Raw genomic sequence first — 16,255 nt, 5'->3', positions numbered from 1 at the left:
CAAACCAGAAAGCTTTTAAGATAGCATAAGACCATTATATTTGGTTCAAGACAAAAGCCTTCTATAATCTTTCCCAGTGTGTCAATGATCATTCAAGAACTGACGCCCTGGGCAACTGACTCAGGAAAAAGGTAATTATAGGGAGGAAAAAGAGAGGAGGAAGAAAACTATGAGGTGCAAGAAGGGAAGAAAGTGGAGGGAAGCATTGACTTCCTACTTGTTTTCGCACAGTATAAAATAACAACATTACAGCCTCAACTTTTTTTACTTTTATACATTAGTACATAACAAACCATCCCTACAACAATAAATCTAATTGGCAAGACCAAAGTCAGCATTTCATTTTTTTCTCATTACAAGCACAAAATCCAGAAGTGATTTCCAAATAAAAACATAATTATATTCTTCTCTGAATAAAACAATCAATTTAACCATTTCTACTTTATCCTCCTTGCTGTGGAAATAATATGTATTTCTATTTGTACTTAATAATCTTTACAAACCATCACCATTTATATTAACAAAGTTCACTGTATTCTTTCAGATTCTTTAACCTTAAAAGGGAAAAAAATTTCCATCCAATTTTAAAACACTAAACTTTTCTTTAAAAGCTTTTCTAAAATCAAGACACTCTAAATACATCTTTTTTAAAAAAAACTTCTTCTTAATATACATACTTTAAGGTACACTTTCCAACCCATAAAATTCTAACAAGCTCCAATTAACTCATTAATTTAGATCACTACCTCCGAATTATCCTCACACAGTAATATTTTCTTCTTGTATTCGTCCTTTTTAAAACTAAACTTTTCCTCAAACTAATGCATCTTTTTCTTCAACTTTCTCTTAACATAGATACTTTCAAATACACATTTAATAATATTTAAAAAGCTTTAGGAATTATTGAAGCATTATGTATAAAGGGAAAAAAATACAAACTTTAGATTAACACTCAATTACAAATATCAAACTGATAAAAAATCCATCCTAATTTCAATTGACTCATTAAGTTTAAATCAGTCCTTCCAGCTTGTCTTCATGGAATTAAATATTTTTCTTCTCTGAAATATTTGTCAAGTAGTTATAAGCTTCTCTTTTTCTGAAGGATTTCTCAACCTACGTGTACCTTGGATACATATGGATATATGTACCTTGGTTGATGGTATACAAAAGATAGAAAATGTAGTCATAATATACAATATATTTCATAAATGTTGGGAATGAGTCCAAATTTCTTGACCACTTGGGAACCAGTTTTTCTTCTTGGAAATAGATGTTCATACCTTACCCAATAAAAAGTAAAATACTTTTTATTGTATACACTTGGGACTTCAATGCTTTGTTCAAATCAGATCTTCACTGGTTTTCATCTGAACACAGATTTAGCTGCAAACAGGGTTTTTAACGCTTTAAGGACAAGTATAAATTATACAGAAACAAGAGGGCAGTTTTTATTGTCCCTGTATAGTGTCCCTGTGTAGTGTGTAGTGTTTTCCCTATGCAGTGACTAATATAATAACTAAGGGCCAATTCTGATGTATTCTTTGTCTGCTACTGATAGTATTATTCATTTGGGAACTGGCTTTTCTTCTTGGAAATTGATGATCACACATTCCAATTAAAAAATAATTTTTGATGTTTACTACTATGAATTTTGTTATATTCTTGTCTACTACTGATCTTATGGGACTCAGATATGTGGTATTCTTAACATTTAAGAGATGGCATGTATATAGGCCACCAAAAGACCATGTCTAAAATTAGATGTTGCAGAAAGAAAAATTAGATGTTGCAATTCAGACTTATAAGCGGTTCTCTGCCCGGTTGCTGGGTGGGCGTGGCCATGGTAGGTGTGGCCTATAAGAATTTCCAGGAAGCTTCTTTTTCACCCTGTTCAGGCTCCGGAGGCTTCCCTCGAGCCTCCGGGAAGGCGAAAACAGCCTCCCCTGGAGGCTGGAAACAGGCCTGTTTCTGGACTTCCGGAAGGCCCATTTTTCACCCTCCCAGAGCCTCCATGCAGACCCTGCACTTACCTGCATCCAAAACAGGCTGCATGGAGACTCCTGGGAGGGGAGGGGCGATAGAGCCAGATGGTTGGTTCAACTACCGGTTCAGCAAAAATTTAACATGTAAATTTAACATCCAGTCCAGCTGAATACCCCCTGCTTATAAGTCTCTGAATATCTGTAATTTTTAGAAACGTGGTAGAGCACATAATATTGAAGTCTTGGGAGGTGTTGTAAACCCAACTGCACGGTTCATGTCCAGGTCTTCTTTTGATAATCCAGGAGCAGGCTGAAGGATGAATCTTTGCAAAAGACTAGTAAAGAACATGAATATTTCAGTTTTGCCAAGGGTCTCACCTGGACATAATCTCTGACCTGTAACAAGGAGTAGAAAACAGAGGATTTGGGTTTATTAGTTTTGCTAACAGTATTTTATTTCACCTTCTTATGACATATTGGTTTGAGAGTTGTAAAAATTAGAATAACAAATCCAACCCAAGGAGAGAAGTTAGTATCTAGCAAGATCATGCTAACTAATGATATCAAAGAATAATGCAAATTTTGAAAGACTGATGTACTGCCACTGAAAATACCCCTATAACTGGACTGCAAAACTAAAGTATATCATGAATCCCATTACAGTGCTGAAACAGCAGGTGTAAATATTTCTGTTTCCCAGAGTGATTATTTATTTAAAAAAAATCTTAGGATGCCCTGCCAATGAAATTGAAAGTAGAGATGTTCACATGTATAGCTGGACCCTTTAATACCTGTGGCTATATTTCTTTCTAAACTGTGAGCATATATATTTAATAAATTATTGTTATTACTATTATTATCATCTTTCTCATAGGAAATTTATAAATAAGAAGGGACCTGGAAAAAATAACAGCTAAAAACTATCGCTGATTAACTTTTGCTCCTACTAGCCATTTTGGGAGATTTTAATCAAGGGGAAAAGCTGAATATCATTTTAATATACTTGAAAATAAGCTGCTACCTGCAGAGAAAGGCATGAATGCATTTCTTTTTACAAATTTTCCTTCAGTGTTGAGAAAGTGTTCAGGGTAGAATTCATGAGGTCTCTCCCACTGAGATTCATCACGGAGCACAGAAGTCAGCAAGGGAATGACATAAGTATCCTATAAAGAGAAAGCAATAGGTGATTTAAAAATCAAGATGGTATATAACACACCAAGTTATTCTATAATCCTAAAATCTCCAGTGTGGTACACAGTACACTAATCTGTCCAATCACCTACTCTGGACTGTATAAAGAGATTTTTGAATTGTTGAACTACATTGTGCCTTTGTTTGCTACCATAAAATGGACTTATCAAAAGCCTTTCTACTGCATTGCAAACAAATAAACTAAAAAACTTAGATATTTAAATAGCATTGAACTCCATAGTTCTTAGTCTTAGGGTGCTATTATGCAATACAAAGCTTCTTAATCCAAGGAAATTTTTCAAACGCTAAGATTTCAAAGTCTTCATTCCAGTGCTTATTCTTTATGGATAAAGGAGTCCTTACACAACAGATTCTCATATGTTACATGTGGATGGCAAAATGGAAAGTCAATACATACAGTATTCTATGAGAATGTATTAGGATGTAAGAAACATCATCACTTAATTATTCTTAAGAATAAATTGCACTCCTATTTAATCATTATGACGATATAAACTCTGATTTTTTTTTGGCTAGCTCTTGCCCACAACATACCCCCTTACTCCATCTGTATGCAAGCTTGTGCCTCCATAGAATGTGAATTAAAAGAAATATGCCAGATTGTTAGGAATGTAAGTCACCTAACAGTTGGGTTGGAAATATATAAACCAGGATAGACATTTTAATACTGTCTCTTTAAGGGAATGCTAAAATTGTAATTGGGTGTGGTTCCTCAAGCGGCCATAAGATGGAGCCAGAAACCTGGTTTCCCAGAGTGTTGCCATTCCTGCATTTCCCTATTGACTGTTGCTGATCATCGTTATTTTTGGATTTGATGTGAGTCTTTTACTGAACTGTTTTTGATACTGGACTTTGTTATTGGATTATCCCTGGACTGAAAACTGACTGCTATAACCATGTATGACTTGGACCATTTGTTGGACTTTGCTTAACCATTTACTGGAAGTAAAACCTACATTTTACTATACAGTGTAGCTGTGTGCTGTGTGTATGTTATTCAACATTACTCTCACTACATCTCCCTGTGTGCACTCATTCTCCTAATGGGGAATTACCTCAACACAGATTACTTTATTCCTAAAATTAATAGAGTCAGTGTCAAGTGGATTACAAAAGCTTTTGAAGAATGTTTATTATTGAACTAAAATAAATGGACTGAACATCACTAGCTAAGACTAGAAAAAGAATAATGCAGATACATCACCTTTGGAATGAAATAGCCCTTAAAGTTAACATCCACTGTAGTTGCATGTGGCAAGTTTAAAGGAATGACATCAGCATATCGTTGAACTTCATGGACTACAGCATCTGTGTATGGCATTTTTATTCGGTGTTCAGCTCTTGGCTGAACATATCCAACAATGTTTGTTATTTCTTCTTGGACCTTTTCTGAGATAATATACAATAACATCCAGTAAGATAATCTCATTTTGTTGGTTATGGTGCTAACTCTTGGAAATATACATTTGCAATGGCAGGAGATCCAAATTTTCTCTGGAAATTGAGGAGGCATAATGCATTCACTAGTTCAAATTAAAGAAGATACATGAAGAGAAAAATAAGACAGACGCTTTAATTGTATATATGATTCCTGTCCTTTTTACACATAATACTGTGATATTATGTCCCTGTCTAACCCTAACCCTAACTGTCCCTGTCCTATTGTCCTCAATTATTAGTACCTATTTCTTATATTTAAATGTTTATTCTTATTTATATTGTATTGTAAGCTTTTGACAAAATAAATAAATAAACTCCTCTTCATCTTCGGAGTCCGAGCTAGCCAGTCCTGTTCCAGCAGGCATTGGGGTTCTAAGGTAGCTTAAGTCATTGAGTACCTATGAAGATTGTTATTGTTTGCTGGGGATTTTAATAATTCTGGTTTGGGTTTGTTGACTTTGTTGTGTTCTGTTTGGAGTATCTGTTGGTGTTACTGAGATTTGCATATTGTAAGCAATATAATAGACTCCAATGATGTCTTGCATCATCATAGCTTTCTAATAACTAATAACATGTATTCACTAAATTCTAGAGCTATACCATTCTTTGAATTGGGTGCCCAAAAGGTGCCCTCGAGCATAGAGAGGGATGGGGGGGGGGAGTTCCTTTAAGGCAGGTTCTCCATTTGTGTTACTGCATGATTCAAGTCAGTACACAAAATTGAGGATGGAATTCTTTGTCTTTTTTTGCCTCCTTCACTCAGATATTATTCAAAATCACTTATTGTCAGCCTTCAAGATCTCTTCTACATCTTTTCTATTGCTATGCATCTTTCTCACTGCTCTCCATCTTTCGGCTGTCATTAGTAATGTGGGGAGGGGGGAGTTGGAGGGGAAGAAAGCTGGAGGTGTTACATTCCTGTGCTGTAAATGAGAAGGACGAGGGGGAGTATAAATTCCTGTTCTTAAGTTTCTATTTCCTTGCCTAGCTTTTCCTTTCCTTTGCGCAGCTGCGAAGTTTTATCAAAATATGTCAAGGTCAACGGACAGAGGCCGCATCACCACCTGAAGATGCCCACATGATCATATTCAGAACTTTTAATAGGAAGAGTCTTTTGGACTTTGGGGGGTGGGAACAATTCCATTGTATATGTGACATGCGCGCCAAATTCTTTAGATTCAGAATTCTATCTGAATTACTTTGAATTTCAGTAAAAGGAAAAACTTTGCTCTAATCATTGGAGTCTGAGTATTTTTTTCTTGGATTTTGAATGGAGCACAGACTGACACTTATCTTAGTAACTCCACATTTAACACTATTTTATTTTATTTTTATTTTATTTTATTTGTCAATTGTTTACAAGATAATAAGTATAAGTGTATACATAGTTATGAATACATGAAATGGGCACATATAAGAAAAATAAAAGAAAAATAAAAGAAACAATAGGACAGGGACGGTAGGCGCTTATGCACACCCCCTACAGACCTCTTAGGAAAGGGGTGAGGCCAATAGTAACAGTCTAAGGTTAAAGTTTTTGGGGTTTGGGGAAGAAACTACAGAGTCAGGTAGAGTATTCCAGACATTGATCACTCTGTTGCTGAAGTTGTATTTCCTGCAATCAAGCCTGGTGCGGTTAACCTTGAGTTTGTATCTCTTGTGTTGTTATGGTTGAAGCTGAAGTATTCATTGACAGGTAGGACATTGCAATGTATGATTTTATATACCATGCTTAAATCAGACCGAAGACGGCATAATTCAAGGTTTTCTAGTTCTAGAATTTCAAGTCTGGTGGCATAAGGTATTCTACAACGAGTAGAGGAGTGGAGAACTCTTCTTGTGAAATATTTCTGGACTTTCTCAATTGTGCTAATATCAGATACGTAATGTGGGTTCCAGACTGATGAGCTGTATTCGAGTATTGGTCTAGCAAATGTTTTGTATGCTCTAGTTAGTAGTGTGATATTACCAGAGAAAAAGCTACGTAAGATTAGGTTAACAACTCTTAATGCCTTTTTGGCTATGTAGTTGCAGTGGGCTCTAGCACTTAGATCATTAGAGGTGAGTATTCCAAGGTCCTTTACAGAGCTTGGATCATCAACAAGATCTTGACTATTCAGCTTGTATTTTATTTTCGGATTTTTTTTTTGCCAATATGTAAGACAGAGCATTTATTTGTTGAGATTTGAAGTTGCCATTTGTTTGACCATTCTGATACACAGTCAAGATCTTTTGAAGGGTAGCAGTATTGTCTGTGGTATTGAACAGCTTTACATCATCAGCGAAAAGAAACGCAGTTGCTCTTAATATGATCACAGAGGTCATTTATGTAGAGTATGAAGAGAGTTGGTCCTAGAACACTGCCTTGGGGGACACCACTATTGACAGGTACAGAATTTGATAGGACGCTCCCAATTTTGACCATTTGTTGTCTGTTTGACAGGAATGCTTCTATCCAGTTATGCAGTTGTCCAGAGATACCATAGGATTTTATTTTTAGTAGTAGTTTGTCATGTACCACTGAATCAAAGGCTTTACAGAAGTCTATGTAGATTGCATCTATTGTTTTGCCCTGATCAGGTTGTGTAGTCCATATGTTTTTGCAGTGTAAGAGTTGCAGATTACAGGATAGTTTTTTTCTGAAACCAAATTGTTTATTGGAGAGTAGGTTGTTTGTCTCTAAGTGGAGGATGATGGATTGGTTAATAATTGATTCCATGACTTTACAGGAGATGCAGCATAAGGAGATTGGTCTGTAATTTTCAACTAGGCTGGGGTCTCCTTTTTGAAGATGGAGATGACTGTGGCTTGTGACCATAGGTTAGGCAAGGAGCTGGTCCTGAAAGATTTTTCAAAGATTATGCGTAGAGGTTTGGCTATGGCAGTGGATAGCTTTTTTAAGAAATAGGCACATATTCCACCTGGTCCAATAGATAGAGATGGTTTTAGATTGTGTAGTGCTTTTTCAACATTGTCTTCTGTAAAATCGATATGTATTAAATCATTGTAGTTATCTGTGGTTCGGCTAGGAAATACTGGGCATGATCCATTGTTGTTTACAAATACTGAGCCAAAAAATGTGTTAAAGATGTTGGCTTTAATGGTGTCGTAATTGCAGTCTTTACCATTAGGTCCTATCAAGGGTGGGATGGACCTTGAATCTTTTAGTTTGTTGTTTACAAAATTGTAGAAAGCACTGGTGGAATTGGTGCTTAGAAGGTTTTCCTCTTGTTTAATGTGATAATTGGTGCATTTGGTCTTTATTTGGTGGCATAAATTTTTGTATCAGCTTTTGAAATTGGCAACGTGACCAGATTTGTTTTTCCGCCAGAGAGATCTCTTTTTGGATTGAAGTTTCCTTATTGTTATGGGCAATCTGTTTTTTTGTTTTGTTTTGGGAGTTGTTGTTGGTACATATAGTTTGATGACTCTTTTGACTTCAAGTAAAAATATGTTGTAATGATCTTCAACAGTATTGCATCCAGTGAATAGAGATTGCCAATCAAGGGATGAGAGATCGTTGTTTATAAGATCATAGTTGCCTTTTTTGAAATTATAATTGGGGATTACATCATTGTGGTGGTTTTTGTGTGGACGTATGTTGAGACAAAAGTCAATCATATTGTGGTCACTGCTGGAAAAGGGTTCTTTAGTTTGTATTCCGTAAATTAAATTCAAACTATTGCAGAAGATGAGATCGAGGCAGTTGTTTAGTCTAGTGTTGTTGGTTACTAGTTGTTCCAGTCCCAGATTTGTAACAGCATTGTAAAAGGTTGCATGTATGGTTTCAGTTGTACATTCATTTAAGGTCCAGTCAATATGAGGCAGATTGAAATCACCAAGAAAGATAAAAGGGTATGGGCAGGATGCTGCCCATGTTAGTAGTGTATTTAGCTTGTTTACATGTTCGATGTCATAATCAGGTGCTCTGTAACATAGTAAGAATCGAATTGTGATATTTAAGGATAGTTCACAGATAATGGTCTCAGGAAGAGCAAGCTCCTGGGTAACTTGGATATTTTTTAGATGTAAGGACTTTTTATAGAAGATAGCAACACCACCTCCTCTACGAATTTCATGATCTGATCGGTAAACATGATAGTCTCTTACTGTGGTAATGGAGTCAGGGAGAGATGCATTGAGCCATGTTTCACAGACAAATATAATGTCGAATTTAGCCATATTTAGTAGAAGGAAAAATTCAGGTATTTTATTTACAAGGCTTCTTGCATTGAGTAGCTTGCATTTAAGGCCAGCAGTAGTTGGAATTGAGGTAGTTAGGGGCGTGCGTGCCTAGTCTTGGGTGATGGTGGATTGGTTGAGGTACGGTTGTGGTTGAAGGTTAAAGCTGAGTTGCGGGATGTGTGACTTACTTTTGATACAGTCAGCATGGTAGTCAATGTACAGGCCCTTCTCTCCATTGTCTAGATGTTTTTTGAGTTCAGTGCGGAGTACACGGGAGCGGGCACGTTGCTGTATGGTTAGGTCAGGGCGACAACGGAGGTTCTTATGGTTGGTGTTGGTTTTGGCGAGTGAATTTATAGTGTAAATGAATTTGCGTTTGCTTGATTCATTTTTGCAAATGACCCTGCAGAAGCGTGGGGTCACAGAGCCATCTCTGTTTTTGAGCTCTCGGCCAATGCTGGAAATGTCAAGTATTTCATCAGGGGAGATGGTTGATGCTTGATAATTACTGATGATGTTTCGGACAGTTGTGATGTCATCATTATCATTGATGCCCTCTAGACCAAATAAGATGGCGTTTGGACGTTTCCGTTCACGCTCAACAGCTTCTCTGATGAGGATTGGGATATCAATATTTGTCTGGGTTATGTTTTTTTGTGGATTGGGTTGTGGATTGGGTTGTGGTTGTTGAGTAGAGATGTGGTTTGTAGCTATTGGGTGTTCAGGTTTTTGCTGTTGTGTCTTTTTTTTCGAGGTTGGATAATCTTTCTTTTAAGGCGTCCAGGATGCTACTATGGTGTCAAGGGATGTTAATCATGTTTCAATGGTATCAACTCTTTCCAACAGATCCAGTTTGGGTCTGCATGATTTGCAGAGATATGGAAACTCATTGGATGATTCTAGGTATTGAATCATTTGCTTGGGTAATCCCAAGCAGTCATGATGAGCGTATTTGTTACACAGAGAACATTTGATGGAGTTTTCATTATCCTTTAGAGTTTTGTAGCATTTAAGGCATGTGCAGGAGTCTTGTGGTTCATTGTTTGGGGATTAATTTCTCTTTAGGTTGTGGTTTGGCATTGGATTTTTTTCTTGGCATGGTAGGTTTGTTAAGATAGTACGTTGATTGAATTAATTAATGGAACAATTTTGGGTAATCAATATAGCCAATATCACACCAATCAATCAATTGCAGTAATCTCTCTAGTCAGATAATTTCCTAAGCAACAATCAACCTAATCAATTAATTACACTAACTACTAATCAATTAATTACACTAATCATTAGTCACACTGTTCAATTAAATTCACTAAATCACTGATTTTACTAATCAATTAAATTACATGAATCTTTTAAACTAGTCAGTAATCACACTCTTTGCACTAAACACTCTAATCACACTAATCAATTAATACAATAAATCAATTAAACCATTAATAAAATATTTTATAGAAATTGATTATCTAATCATTGATGTAGGTGATGAGGTAAAAAAGTTGTAAGTTTTGAGGTAATGAATTAATGGGTGTTTGATTAAAGTAATGAGGTAGTATTGAGAGTCTTTAAGGAAAGGGTTGTTTGTTTTTTCTAGCAGCTGTGATAGACTGGGTAAGAGGAATTTATGAAATCAAGATCACTGACATAATGGATGCTGTCAAATTGTAAAGCACTTACTCTGAATTAAAGGGTACTTCATCATTAGAGTAAAGGCCCAAAATAGAGTGCTTGAGACTGTTTCCGTACCAGCAATGAATAGATTTATCACGGATTCTTCTAGATTTTCATGGTGGAAATAGCCATTGTTCTGGGTCTTCTTTTCCTAGAGTGGAAAAAAAAAGAACCTGCTTTTAAAATTGGTTCTAGACAGGTGCACTCCTAGACAAATTGCAAAGAATGTGCAGCCTTCTTTAAAGCAATCTCTAGCTTCACCTAAACAAATCAGCAACTGTCCAGATATTTTTTTAAAAAGACAAATTTCCACTCTTCCTCAGAGGAAATCTGACTTGTCCAAAAGATATTTAAATGGCCTGCACTAGTAGATGCAAAATGTTTTAAGCTTTTTGTATGCAGCTATCTCTTTTTTGTGCAAATTTTCTAAGAATCAAAACAAAAACTTCATCATAATTAAATATAATGCTCCTCAAATGTGTGCCAACTTATAGGTATTCAAAGTAAATTTTTCTTTATTGATATCCATATAGAGGAAGAATTCCTTAGTATGGATCCTAACATAATGTTTAAGAAATATATTAAAAAATTATTGTGGATTATTATTTTCCTAGAGTTCTCAATTGTTTAGAAGATTAGGCTAAGTGGTGATGTGTGACTGCAATAATGCTGGTTAGTAGCTATAATACAAAACTTTCAAAAGAAGAATACCGAACACTAGGCAAAGTGAATAAATTGCTCGATATTTGGAGACCCTTGCAAATTTGCCAGGTTTGCCTTTTCCTGTAATAAGGATTCTTGCCAATTGTGGGTACTTCCATTTGCAAAATTTTATGGAAAACTTCAAGCTGCCATTTTTGCACATTCCATTACCTGTTGCTGTTGTACAAGATATGAATCAATAAAGTTTCTTGTGTCATTTTCATCCAGATTACTGAGAGATTGGATGAAGTTTTCATGGACAAAAGCACTCAATTCCCTTTTGTTCTTCATGACTTTCTTAGGAGCGCCAAAAAGGAAGCCAAGCATGGGAAACATGTTATACAGCTGAAAGATACAAAATAACAGAGATAATAGAGAAGTCACATACCTAAAATATCATTTTGGAAAGACTTTATGAATGATATCTATTTGTATATTATACCAGAAAACATAATAATATAGATAGAGCAATTACAATTCAGAAATAGACGTCCTTTCAGTTTCCTTAAAGATAGGGCTTGCAATATACAGTGTCCAGGAAATTTTTCCACTACAAATTTGGTGGGGAATTTTGGAGGTCCTGTCATAGACAGCTTTATTTAATATTATGTTGCTCTCATTAACATATAAAATTTTCATCTATTCGTTCTTAGTAATTGAAACACATTTGAATTAGATTCTAGTCTTTCTTAACTTCTTCTGTAAATTGACTGGAAAATGGAACCAGAGTTGCACCAAGTTCCCATTGCAGGAAACTTTTGATATAAGATATAAATATTTGACATACCTCTATACATACTTGTATACTCAAGTGGAAGAACAATGGAAATATTGTGCCACTTAAAAATATTTTGAATCATCACAAAGTTTTTCAATATTACATTAGATTCTGGATTTTGCAATGAATCCTGAAAAATACACACTGCCTTGCCTACCCTCTAAATGAGCTTCTAATGCTTTTCAGATAAATAATCATTACCTGCATGGTCGGGCTTCCCATAAGCATGGCAGTTTCGGTTGCCAAGCTAAATAATTTAATAAATCTTGGATCTTCATAATCATATCGTTTCCCAAGTAAAATGGATACTATGATATTGGAAACAGCTGCAGTCACAATTCTTCTGAATTCAAATGGTTTTTCCTGGACAACAAATATGGACTTTCGTCAAAATGTTAATACAATATAAAACTATCATAACTATTAACATTGTATTTTCATTGCCTTGATTCTAGCATCATTTAGCTTCTATAATCAGAGTTAAAATGTTGCTTTAAAAAAAAATTTCTGGAAACATTTATGGACCTTTTGCTGACATTTGGACAGAAACCACAATGAGTTTTGAATTTGTGAATGGATAAGGAGGGGGTAATTATGGGAAGAGGTGAACCATTATGTAATCTCAAAGGAGTGAGGCATTATTAATTTTCCTGTACTTGTTGCAAGAAATGAGCCCTTCTTTAAATAATATTTTTCTAGCTTTGTTTTCTTTTTATTTTTATTCTTCTTCTTGGGAGATTGTTTGTCTCTCTTTGATCCTTTTTTCTCTCCTCTTTGCACCTTTGTGTTTCTTTCTATGTTATATTTTTCTGATTTGAGTTTTTATAATCTTTTAGAATTGTGAATACCCCCTTCAATAAAACTATTTAAAAGAATTAAAGTTCTGGGAGTCTGGAATATGTCATGCATGGAATCTCAACTCCTTCAAGATAATATAAGACAGAGAAGCTTTTGAACCCCCAGAAGAAACACTCAACTCACCTTATAGTTTCCCAAACTCCTTTACCAGGAAACTGTAATTTCTTGGTCATTCTGCTTTCCATGGACCTTCTTTACCCATCCCATAGTCCCGTAATGTGGTTAACATAAATCGCCTCATCACCCTCCAGTTCTCACCATGTGGGAAAAAGTTACTCCTGAAAAAAAAGCAAGTAGTATGCAAAAATCAGAGGTAGTATTCAGTGTAGGTTCTGACCAGTTCTGGAGAACTGGTCGCGAAATTTTGAGTAGTTTGGGAGAACTGGCAAACACCCCACTTTGACTCGGGAGATTTTACAGTATCCTTCCCCTGCCACGCCCACCAACCCAGAACCAGTAGTCTCAAAAATTGAATCCCACCACTGTAGCAAAACTGATTTTGAAGAAAGGCATGGAAGAAGGATGAAAAGGGTTGTAGGCCGTCCTATAGTCATCCAGTTGGCTTTTCCATCCCAAGGAACATTCTTAAATATTCAGTTCAGTTTTTTAATTTTGTTGGACCTTGGTGTTTGTCTTAGTCAGGAAACAACCTTGTCAACTTTAAAATGTGTGTACTTCAACTCCTAGAATTCCCAGACCAGTTCTTGTAAGTTTTGAAATGCACATGTCTTAAAGTTGTTGCATATAGAAACACTGATCTAACTCATGCATGCGAAAAGAGCCAAGCAATTCTGCTCAAAAATATCTTGATAATCATTAGAAGATGAGTTTGAGGAAGATAACTATGGTCCCATTTAACAGAAAAAAATTCATCCGAAAATGGCTAGTAAGTAACATTTTGAAAGATATAAAAAAAATTATCATATATTTGAAAAACCCACCCTATGTGTATTATTTAATCCAACATATACAATTATATAACCAACTAAAATTTTACAAGAACTACACTAGTTTCTTCTGTCAGGTTGCTCTTATATATTTCTAGTTTCTGACATGGTTTTTTCTTTCTTGGTATGTGGCCAGTGATTTTTAAAAAAAAAACTTTAATTTTTCCCTATGTTCCTTTATATCTCTTTCAAAGTTATTATTTTGGAAAAGCTTGTTAGTTGGGCCAAATTTGAAACCAGTTTCAGTCAATCGTCAGTTTCAGCTCAGATCATCTAATTTGTTCTGCTCCTGTGATACCTTTGTTATAGGTACATATGACTTCATTGTACAGTTATATGCTCCAGTTATATGTTGTATTGAGATAGAAAAGAGTCCTCACAAAACCATTTGAAAATCCTCCAACATCAGGGGACAGGAGCCCTTCTCAGCAAAACACGTCAGCCTTATTCTACCAGAGCCTTTATGGTCTCATGTCATATCCTGTTAGCACCCACTATTTTCTGGAGTCCAGTTGGATTTTGAATACAGGTCCATACTCGTTTCGATAGCTGGGGATGGGGTGGGGAGTTGGAGAGAGATAGCTGTGCCATCAAAAAAGTGATTTGTAATGTAATGTAAACACGCTTCAAACTCAATTGCAGAAAGTAAGGCTTCAGCAACAGAGTGGTCAACGCCTGGAATGCACTACCTGACTCTGCTGTTACCTCCTCAAACCCCCTCACTCTTACCCTTAAATTATAATGTGCCACTGGCCTCACCCCATTCCTAAGAGGTCTGTAAGGGGTAAGCACACAATTGTGCCTACCGCCCCTGTCCTATTGTCCCCATTTATTCATACCTATTTCCTGATTCATACCATGTTTATTCTTATACCTATTATCTTGTGATTGACAAATCAAATAAATAAATACAATAAATAGAATAGAATAGTTTATAGGGCCGTGTGATTGGATATGCGCAAAAAATGGTCTCCGTGCATAAGTTCTTAGTGTACATGAAAAGCAACAAAGTAATATAATCATAAGGTACCAGTAGGAGAAGGTAATATAAAAGATGAAAAGGATAGTAGTATTACAGCCCTACTACATGGGTAAATATCTTGGACATAAGGCAGTCCTATGGAAGGTATAGGTGATATGTGGTAGGTATAGGTGCTGGCTTGGTAGGTGGGTGCAGGGGTGGTAAGTGCAGGAGGCAGGTGGTAAGAAATGATGCTTCACTATCCTCAAACTTTTCCCTGCAGTTTTTTTCACATAATGTCTGTTGTAAAAGTTTCCCACTAGCACCATGACACAGAAATGTCTGCTTCCAAAAGATCATTAATTTGGAAAGCAAGATATGGGAGAATGAGGGCAAGAGGATTATGGAGAATGATTGAGAGGAAATAATGGAAGTAGAAATTCTTAGTGGAAGAGATCTTGGAGTCCTAGTGGACAATCATTTAAATATGAGCCAGCAGTGTACTGCAGCTGCCAAAAAGCCAACAACAGTTCTAGGCTGCATAAACAGAGAGATAGAATCAAGATCACATAAAGTGTTGCTAATACCACTTTATAATGCCTTAGTAAGACCACACATTTGGCTTACTGCATCCAATTTTGGATGCCACATTGTAAAAGATGTTGAAACTCTAGAAAGAGTGCAGAGAAGAGCAACAAAGGTGATTAGGGGACTGGAGGCTAAAACAAGAAGTTGGCTGGAATTATGTCTAGTTTGATGAAAAGGACTAGGGATGACATGATAGTAGTGTTCCAATATTTCAGGGGCTGCCACAAAGAAGGGAGTCAAGCCAAAGAACTTGAAGGCAGGACAAGAAGCAGTGCGTGGAAACTAATCAAGGAGAGAAGCAACCTAGAACTAAGGAGAAATTTCCTGGACAGTTAGAACAATTAATTAGTGGAACAACTTGCCTCCAGAAGTTGTGAGTGTTCCAAAACTGGAGGTTTTAAGAGGAGATTGGATAATCATTTGTCTGAAGTGGTATAGGGTTTCCTGCCTAAGCAGAGGCTTGGACTAGAAAGATCTCAAATGTCCCTTCCAACTCTGTTTCTATTCTATTCCTCGGGTCAAAATATTTTTATGCAATTAATTTGTATTTACCTTTCTCAAAGAAATGCATTTTTATTTAAATTTACCCATTAATAAACAGCTTGGGAAACATGCTATTTCTGATATATTTACACATTATTTATACCGTGACATTTCTCCAGAACAATACAGCCCACCCCAAAATGAAGGCCAGCACTGTTTTATAACATGCAGCAATTCTAAATTAAGGCCTGCCTCCAAAATTTGGGCTCCTATTTAAGTGCATGCACGGCCATTTACAACTTGGAGGTGAGGAGGCATTGGGGGGAACTGGCGTGGGGAACTTGCCCCACTCATTCCATGAGACTCAACTGCCCATCGGATCATTACCTTTCAATGCCACCTTTTTGATCTCGCTTTCCCACAGCTCGCTGCTCACTAAAGCCTCTTT

General features: G+C 36.2%; 1 protein-coding gene across 1 annotated transcript in view; it reads right to left on the bottom strand.

Annotated features, from left to right (window-relative positions):
* Positions 1–254: 254 nt before the first annotated feature.
* The window catches only part of LOC113444245 (cytochrome P450 2K1-like), a 25,193-nt gene continuing 9,192 nt past the window's right edge, over positions 255–16,255 (bottom strand). The window contains exons 5-9 of the mRNA XM_026712905.2: positions 11,364–11,537; positions 10,497–10,641; positions 4,402–4,586; positions 3,007–3,148; positions 255–2,381 (exon numbers count right to left, since the gene is read on the bottom strand). Coding sequence (XP_026568690.2) covers positions 2,194–2,381; positions 3,007–3,148; positions 4,402–4,586; positions 10,497–10,641; positions 11,364–11,537 — 834 coding nt within the window. The 3' untranslated portion in view covers positions 255–2,193. The remainder of the gene's footprint in view (positions 2,382–3,006; positions 3,149–4,401; positions 4,587–10,496; positions 10,642–11,363; positions 11,538–16,255) is intronic.

This window comes from Pseudonaja textilis, chromosome 1 (assembly GCF_049901715.1).
Source record: "Pseudonaja textilis isolate UNSWEBS1 chromosome 1, rPseTex1.2, whole genome shotgun sequence".
In the NCBI taxonomy this organism is placed as follows: Eukaryota; Metazoa; Chordata; class Lepidosauria; order Squamata; family Elapidae; genus Pseudonaja; species Pseudonaja textilis.
Note: the sequence above shows the minus strand (reverse complement) of the source record. Positions and strands in the feature narration are given on the sequence as shown.